The sequence below is a fragment of the Mytilus trossulus genome, chromosome 13 (genome assembly GCF_036588685.1).
Source record: "Mytilus trossulus isolate FHL-02 chromosome 13, PNRI_Mtr1.1.1.hap1, whole genome shotgun sequence".
NCBI classification, from domain to species: domain Eukaryota; kingdom Metazoa; phylum Mollusca; class Bivalvia; order Mytilida; family Mytilidae; genus Mytilus; species Mytilus trossulus.
In genome coordinates, this window is record NC_086385.1 from 10,197,132 (window position 1) to 10,207,034 (window position 9,903).

The 9,903-nt window shown below is 33.7% G+C and overlaps 1 protein-coding gene across 1 annotated transcript; it reads left to right on the top strand.

Moving 5' to 3' along the window:
* Positions 1 to 732: 732 nt before the first annotated feature.
* LOC134694070 (uncharacterized) lies at positions 733 to 9,453 on the top strand. The gene is made up of 4 exons (XM_063555066.1): positions 733 to 804; positions 2,067 to 2,202; positions 2,881 to 3,530; positions 9,325 to 9,453. Exons 1-4 carry the CDS (start codon positions 733 to 735, stop codon positions 9,451 to 9,453), a joined length of 987 nt encoding a protein of 328 aa, XP_063411136.1.
* The last annotated feature ends 450 nt before the right edge of the window (positions 9,454 to 9,903 follow it).

Here is a 9,903-nt window from a genome sequence, read left to right on the forward strand (position 1 = left end):
AAATTTATTAACGGATAATTTTAGTTAAGTTTGTGAAATCATGTCAGAACCGAAATACTGACAGTCCACCAGCAGAGGTATAGACCTAGTAAAAAATTGTAAACAACACGTTTAATAATTTATTGCATCCAATGCGCTTCATTAATAGAACTTTTTGTCATTTCCTTCCTGAAAATATGCACTATACTGTAGCCGTCCTGCTAGACAACATGGGCTTCTATACAAGTATGATTCGTTCAAACTTATTTTGATTGTTGTCCAGATTTATACACTTTAATGACTGAAGTCAGATGCATGATTCTTCCAGATATTATTCGAATTTGAAAAATGAAAAATCGAGAAAATGTTGCTTCAGAATAATAAAGATTAAATACATTTTTTTTCTAGAGGTTATTGCTGTGTAAACCGGGGTTCTTATTCACACTTCGAACTTTTATTCAGTTTGTGAGTTAATCGCCCCTGTTTACACATCAATAACCTCTGGAAAAAAATGTGTTTAATCCTATAGTATTGAATAACATACATACACAAACGATAGGAAATCTGGAGAAGTTAAATGTAACAAATATTTCATTGATGATTTAGAATATAGCTATGGATACGATTTTGATGGATGAGACCGGGAAATCTCTATTTGCTAGTCACGTATGCAAAATGTTTATCAAAGCCTTTGTCGATCATCTGATGAAATACTTGGACAGGAAAGGTACAGGCGTACAAAAATGCGATATAATGTGGGTCATCCCTGTGTCTGTAGATCTGACTGATACTAGTAAACAGCTCTTGAGATCGTGTGCAGAGCAGGTAGGTGTGTTTTCTTACAGTATAATCATAGATATACCAGAGGTTGAAGTCATAAAACTTTGCTCAGTGCTCGGAACACAAAAATCATGCTCGAAACATGAAATCAAGAATTTTGATTGGTTGATTTTGGAGTATGAGTACAAAAAACAGACTCAAAAGTTTTAAGACCGCAAGGCCTGGTCTTTTGTACAAGCAAACGAACAATATTTAACATTAGGAGTAGTACTGTTAAAAAGTAATTAGTGTTCCGTAAACCAATTATGTCTGATTGGATTGCCTTCACACTTGTATAAAAATGTGGGAACTGCAAACATGCAAGTGAGATGTTTAGCTAGCTATACAATGGGTTTAATCAAACATTTTACCTTTCTGAATTTCCTGTACAACGTCAGGAATATAACAATTGCCTCCGGTCATCCGTCGTTTAACATAGTCTACCATTTGATTTGTCAGATTTTTCAATTGGATCTAAAGTTCGGTTTTTGTGTAATGACATTTTTATTCTATGTATCAACACTAAGCAACGCCTGCTTAAACAGTTGATATATACCAATTAATACGATATTCCAGAAATAGCGTTTCCTTGAAGTAGAATTCCATCCTTTGGTGTTGATACTAACTAGAATGGGTAGATGACAAAGTTGAAGTCATTCCTTCAGAGTCAGTAATATGACAATGTTTTTCAATTTGGTCTGTTGGTTCATTTTGTCTAACATTTTAATATACCTGCATCTAAGGACTTCCCTCTATTCAAATTTTCATAAATAGTGTTATATAGTAGTTAGTTTGTCTTTGTTTTTTTTTTTATTTATACCAGTGTATTTTTTTATTTGATAGTATTTTGTTACATCCATAGAGCTTAGAATGCAGACACACGTTTTGCAAGCATGACCAGAGTTCTCTTAAAAAATTATAATTCGTATGTTTACAGAAGATTACCGATTTTCACCACTCATAACTCCATTATTCGAAAGTACACATTAAGATTAAATAAAAAAGACGACGGATTCGCATAAATTTATAAAGGACACGTACTGTTGAGTCATTTCAGTTTATGTTTCCCTGCAATAAATGAATATCCATCTTGTTAATTCAAATTCAGTCAAAATGTTACACAAATTCAATCAAAATGTTAAAATAGCATGAATAGGGACATAAGATACTTTGATTTAATTAACCAGAAAGATTACTTTGACACGGGATCAATTTCGTGCGTTTAACATATTTTTTTCGAGTTGAATTATTTTCTTTTTCTTTTAAAGGCAGGAATACCCTCTGATCAGTTAATGTTTGTTACAGAAACGGAAGCCGCATTCATCTATTGTCATCATTCACTAGGTCGAGAACATAACCAACACTTAAAAGACGTAACTGAATATATGGTTGTTAACCTTGGAGGTATTTTGAGGTGTAATATGACATGTATATTTACTAACTCATTTTGATGTATATGTTTGTCTCCTTACTTTTTATTTGGATTTGTCTTACAGGTAGCTCTCAGAACTCGTCACATAGGTTCGCCAAAACAGAGTTAGGATACAGTTATATAGAAATGCATGTGCAGAATTGAATAATTGATAATACGATACATATTTCACTTACTAAAGTACAGTGTTTATTCGACAACGGTTGATCGTTTGATAACTTTAAAAGTTTGCTTTCTTTCCAACTAGAGTGCATTATTAAGTGACCAAATCCGTATATTGCCCTTTTCTTTGTTGTGTTGTTTTCTGTTTTTAAGAAACTTTCTCTTTTAGTAAAACCCAGAATTTCTTGTATGCAAAACTTTGTTATTGAAAACAGCATGAGATCTATTTACGTGAGTGCTTACAATTCATTTCCGTTTGAAACGAATACTCCATTAAGATCATTTAATAAATTCACTATGAAAGCCAAACAAACTTTACAAACAACGGAGGTCTTGATAATTCAAATGAAAACTGTTTAGATAACATAACTTGTGCATAGCGAAACTTTTTATAAAGCATAAATTATTCTAAACTGTTGAATTAAATGACATGTCCTTTTATTTAATCAAATTTTGTTCTACTGGTGATCTTTATTTCTTAACATTAGGTTCTTTTGCTGACATAACAATCATCAAGAAAGATGGTACTCAAGTGATAGAAAGATATCGGACAGAAGACAATGAGTGCGGTGGCTCATTAGTAAATGAAACCTTCTTAAAATTTCTAGTTAGAATATTTGGTTCGCAATTTATGACGTCACTACAAAAAGAACAGCCGTCTGTTTTTTCGGATATAGAGGAAGAACTGGAATTACTTAAAAGGAATGTTAAAGGAAATCATAGTGGCAAAATTAACTTTTCATTTCCATATTCTAATATCGATTCTTCCAGCAAAAACTACCTAGGTAAAGATCTACATGAAGCAATTTGTAGTTCTATATATGGCAATGATATTACTCTGATAGGGGATAAAATGCGAATTAATTCCGACTTGTTCTGCAATTTTTTCAAGCCAACAATTGACAAGATTATTAACCTGATGGAAAACGTGTTTGTAGATTATAAAGATTCACACGAAGTATCGGCTATCGTCATGGTTGGAGAATTTTCGAAATGTATTTTAGTTCAAGAAGCTGTGAGACAAATGTTTCCCAAAAAAGACATCATTATACCGACAAATCCTGGACTAGCAGATATTTTGGGAGCAGTTTTATGTGGACACCAGCCTTGTCAGTACAAGCCGATTTCTCCGTCTCAGGTGAGAAAACGATAAAAAAGTTATGTTTACGTTAGCTAGATGTGAAATTTCAGAATGAAAAATAAATTTGTCAGTGAAACATTTACAAATAAAAAACACATACATTAATCAACAAAGTTAACAGTTGAGTAAAGTTAATTCCGATAATCCCTATGAATATTATGGTAAGCGGAAAACCATAAAAACAAAGTTACCCTTTGTCACATTCAACCATATTTCAGTAGTTTTTATACCTAACCTTATACTGACTTGTACAACAGAATTGTTTGACTGCATCGACCAAAACTGACCAAATGATATTTTCACTTTAATTTGTATATACCCGCAGAGTAAATCACCAGTATGTTTTATGTCACGATTCAATGTATAATACAATGGACAGTATTATTTGAATACAATAACAACAGATTTTCGTTTGCATAAAAAAAGAGTCCCAGCATGTCCTCCTTTTATTCAAAATATTGATACGTAACAAAATTGCATTAGTTTTGATACGTCATACTGACTTGTACAACAAAATTATTTGAACGCTCCAACCAAAACTGCCTATATTTGCACTGTAATTCCTAAATCCATATTCCGGCATAGTACAATGGAGTAATTCAGTCATATTTTTTTATGTCAGGATTCAATGTAAAATACAATGGACAGCAATATTGCAATACAATTCAACAACAAACTTTTGTTCGCATAAATTTAGGGTGCCAGCATGTCCTTCTTTTATTCAAAATATTGATACGTTACAAAATTTCAGAAGTTTTTATATCTCATGCTGACTTGTACAACAAAATTATTTGACCGCCTTGACCAAACCTGAGCATATGTGCACTTTAATTTGTAAATCTATAAGCTGCATAGGAAATCAGCCATATTTTTTATATCAGGATTCAATGTATCATACAATGAACAGCAATATTGCAATACAATAACAACAATATTTTGTTTGCATAAATTTAGAGTGCCATCATGTCCTTTTATTCAAAATATTGATACGTAACAAAATTTCAGTAGTTTTGATATCTCATATTTAAAAAAGAAGATTTGGTATGATTGCCAATGAGACAACTATCCACAAAAGACAAAGAATGACACAGACATTAACAACTATAGGCCTTCAACAATGAACAAAGCCCAAACCGCATAGTCAGCTATAATATGCCCCGATGCTGACTTGTACAGCAAAACTATTTGACCGCTTCAACCAAAATTGACTATATGTGCACTTTAATTTGTAGATGTATATACCGGCATAGTAATTCAGCCATATGTTTTATGTCAGGATTCAATGTATGATACGATGGACAGCACTTTACAATACAAAATCAACAACTTTTTGTTGGCATAAATTTAGGGTAGCAGCATGTCCTCCTTTTATTCAGACATTAATACGTAAAAAAATTCAGTTGTTTTGATACCTTATGCTGACTTGTACAACACAATCATTTGACTCTTTCAACCAAAACTGACTATATGTGCACTTTCATTTGAAAATCTATATACCGGCATAGTAATTCAATCATATTTTTATGTCAGGATTCAATGTATAATACAATGGACAGCACTATTGCAATACCATAACAACAAATTTTTGTTGGCATAAATTCCAGGTGCCAGCATGTCCTCCTTTTATTCAAAATATTGCTACGTAACAAAATTTCAGTAGTTTTGATACCTCATGCTGACTTGTACAACAGAATGATTTGACCGCTTCAATTAAAACTGACCATATGTACACTTTAATTTGTAAATCTTTATATTTTTTTCGCATAAATTGAGACTGTCAGCATTTCATCTCTATATTCATAATATTGAACAGTCACAAGATAAAATAGTTCAGGATGGTGTGTAAAACAAAACTATTAGGCTGCATCATCCAAGTACCAACACTGACATGTCTGAATTAATTTGTACTTGTGAGGTTCTCTTCTGGGAATAGTATACTGTTTTTGTCGGTTCATGGATTTTGATTGTAGTTAAACGTAAAGTAAACTGGTCCGCCGTTCCATCTATAGCTTCACACCGACGGAACGGGTTGGGGCCATTCCCGTACGAACAACATGATGCGTACTCCAGCCGGACAGTAGCCGTACTGATAACCGTAATTATAATATTCATTTGGTCTTTTCTTTGAATTGCTTAAAATGGATACCCCGGCTGGACTTTCAGCGAATTAAGCAGTAAAATATTTAAATTAGCAGGAGTCCGGTTCAGAAAGTCCAGCTGGACTTTCATAAAAGTACGTCTGAAAAAAATCCAGCCGGCATTTCTGGCAAAACTATGATATCTATTAAGTTCAACTGGACTTTACAAAGTCCGGTTTGACTTATAAAGATGATCTCAGCAGGGGCTGACCAACAAACAATGAGGGGGGTCAAACCCTTTGGACCCTGCCTCTGGATCCACCACTACTCAGATTTTTTTTCAGATGATTGATTCTTCTGTTTTAATTCACATCATGCAGCCCTTGCTATAATCTGAAAATACAAAAAAACAGATGGCATTATGCTTATATATAATGTTTATTACTTTTTCTACTGTCTAACTGGCACAACCAACAAATGGGGACTTGAGAAGCTAAATGCTTACTCTTAAAATATTGTGGTTATAATTAGATATTAAGGCTTAATAACTATAAAGTGCATAAAAATAAAATAAAGTTAGCTTTGAAAATCACTTAAAACTGTAGAAATCAAAAACCTTTCAAACCAACTCAAAATAATAACCATTCCTTAATACATATTTTTTAATAACAATTCAAAGTGGCTGTCACAAAACCTCAGAACAAAACAGACTAGATGATTTGTTTGCTTGGATAAATAATTAATGTAGCTGTTTCATTCTTTTTACTCATAAAACATAAAAATCAAGCTATTTATAATATTGAAATTATTTTATTAATATGTTGAATAAAAAGAGTATACCAGATAATATCACCAAAATGGCGGAATTTAATTTAAAATTATTGTACTGACCATAATACAATGTAATATGCAATCCAAAATACATGTAAACAGCAATCTTCCTAAATTGTCATTGAAGCCAGTCAGAAGGATTCATCTTTTCTATTTAATGTGAAAAGAACTACTTCCAAACATTTGCTTTATTGCTTTGCTTAAAGTCAGAGTGGAATACGTCTCAAGTCTAGCCGAAGCCCAGTTGAACTCCTGATGAAATGTTCGTATGGGTTATAACATTGGCAAAAATTGGACGAGTTTTACAGATTCAACGATTCGCTAATAAAATAGACCAATCATCGTGATAGGAAATTGACTTCAATTGTTAATACTGCGATGCCGCAAAATTAACTAGTATCTGTTAATTAACCCCTATGTTGGTAGCGAAGATAAATGACCAGCGAGCGTGTTATCATCTTCTTGACAAAATGAGCCGTCCTCTTTCATTCTCTTAAGAACGCAGCAGGGTAATAACTGTGTTTGATTTCCTACCGGTATAATACATTATAAACATAGTACATAATGCATTAGTCTCATCGAATTATTAAATATCGTGATCAGAATTCTTACCACGTGATTTAGACCATACCTGTTGTCAGTGTAGCGATAAGTGAACACAACAGGGGTCCAGTTTAAATAGTCCGGCGGCTTTGTGAAAAATTGTGCACATCCTGTTACAAGCATGAAATTTGGCATAGACCTTCCTCAACTATTACTCTTTTATTTCAGATAGGGAGGCATTTGAAAAAAATGTCTCACTTCCGTTAAAATCAAAAATGGCGGACGTCATACTTAAATCAGCCCAATATTGAAGGCTAGCGTGTAAAAATGTCCTATTATCATGCTACTATCATAATATTTGATACAGACCTTTGTGTTTTACTACTTTTGGATAAATTAAATAGATTAGATGTCTTCAGAAATCACACTTCCGGTTAAAATCCAATATGGCGGACATTGTACTTAAATGGGCTTATTTTTTAGGGAGGGTAATTGAAATGTGTTTTAACGTATTGCTACTCTAATTACATTGTGTATGAACTTTTCTTTGGTGCTTCTGAGTGAGACAATGTGTAAGACATATGTCTTAAAAACCCTTACTTTCGGAAGTATCCAAAATGGCGGACAGAGAAATATCAATTTTTTATTCAAATTTTCAACTTTTTTCAAAATGGAAAGAAAATGATTTTATTTTTTGCTGGTCATTAAACATTTTGCTTTAAGTTATCCCCAAAACCACTTATTCTAGCATGATGTAAATGCTAAGATATAAAGTTGACACTTCCGGTAAAAATATGACGTAAATTTCAAATATGAGTCCTCAATCTATTTCTTCGATGTAGAGTTTTGGATAGATTGATTTAAACAAAATAAAATCACTATAGTACTAAAAATATTTAAAATTACTACTTTTGGCCAAGAATACATGCTTATTCACAGTCACCACCACATGCACACAAGGCAGTGCACGGGAGACCTAATTTTACACATTAAAAATAACTGCGGCATCCTTTCTTACATCAATAATGTACAAGCTTCTGAAAAATTATGAGTTTTTTTTAAAGGGACCCTGTTTGTCCCTTCGCAATCCATTAGTGACAAGACTAGGTAGCATAAGAGTCAATCCAAAGCTCGTCTCACTAAACACCTGCATTAGAATATTACACGTTTTACATGCTTGAAAAGACTAGAACACTCAGTCGTGGGAATAGCCTCACTTAAAATGAGTTTTACCTTTTGTGCTACAATTGACTTTCTTGCTTCGTTAATCATGTTAGATCTGAAGTTTGTGCGATCTTACAGTACAACCCCGGTGATTAAGGCTGATCAATCATTATTCTTTATGTTAAGTCACATCTTCAAATACCATCAATATCTCCCACGTAGTCTTTTTTTTTCCTTTTCAAGCAAAGGAAACAGTATCACAACCCGTCATAAGGTATGGGTCAGAAATAAAAGTGTGTGATCACTCATTGCCCAGTGCATTTGAAAGGCCATTGATAGATATTTATCCAAAGATTTTTGCCTCCCCAAATACAATCCATAGTTCGTCTGCCCCTATGTCACGGAATAGTGAAATAGTATTGACAGCATCATTAGTGACTGTTAATCATGACTCGTTTAAGTGCGTGTTTCACTGCAGCAGACACATGCACCATGATTTAAGTGTCAGTCTCTTTATGTGAACATAGTGCTTCACTTAAAATACATCACGTGGTGAATAAGATAGAATATCCTGAGCATTTGTTGCTATAACTACCATACTCATCAAAGAGTTCGTCCACTCTTGTTACAGTCTCAAGGGATTTTATTAAGGTAAGGACATAATACCCAATCATCATACTCGTTAGGAAAGACATGTGAACATAGACAATACTGGTAGTTTGAAAGGTGCTAAAAGAAGCAAGGGCAACATTTAGGGGAAAGGGAATACACAGACGAACCCAGGATTAAAAACATCCTCAAAATTGGGAAAGTTTTCTGAGAGATGACGACAGTAAGAAAAACTTTTAAGTTTTCATTCACAGGAGCTTGCTCAATACAATTTTGAGTACAAGGTAGTTGAAGCAACAAATGCTCAGGATGTTCAGTGTTATCCACCACTTGACGATGTTTCAAGTTTAGCACCATGTTTACACGAAGAGACTGACACTAGAATCAAGATAGATGTGTCTGATGCAGTGAAACATAGACTTAACTGAGTCATGACTCAAACAGTCGATACTGATGTCATTGCTGTTTCGCTATTCCGTGACATAGGGGCAGACAAACTTTGGTTTGCACTTGGAAGGGGAAAAGTATAAGATATTTATCAATCAATGACCTTTCAAATGCACTAGGCATTAAAAGATAACACATTTGCTGGAAAAGGAACTGCGTTGGTGACATTAAAGGAGTTTGAAGATGTGACTATAGCATTTAGAATGATGATTGACCAGCCAACATCACCATATGGATTTGATGTTTAATGTCATTGAAAACGATACGTGGTTTTGTTGGAAGATCGAAAAGAAAAAGAAACAGATTAGGTAAACAAGGCAAGAAAATATGTGTTTTTGCAGAATTTATGGATGTAAGAAACAATATTACAGTCTTTGTAAATTTTGGAAATCAGCTCTCCGATTGTGGATTGCGGCCTACTGAGTATGCTGATTGGATATTATGTCTTTACCTAAATAAATACCTTGAAACTGAAATATGAGTGGGTGAAGTCTTGGATGTGTATGGTAGTTATAGCAACAAATGGTCAGGATATTCTATCTTATCCACCACGTAATGTATTTCAAGTTCAGCACCAAGTTCACATTAAGAGGCATACACTAAAGTCATGGTGCATGTGTCTGATGCAGTGAAACACGCACTTAAATGAGTCATGATTCGAACAGTCGTTAATGATGATGCTGTCACTACTGTTTCGC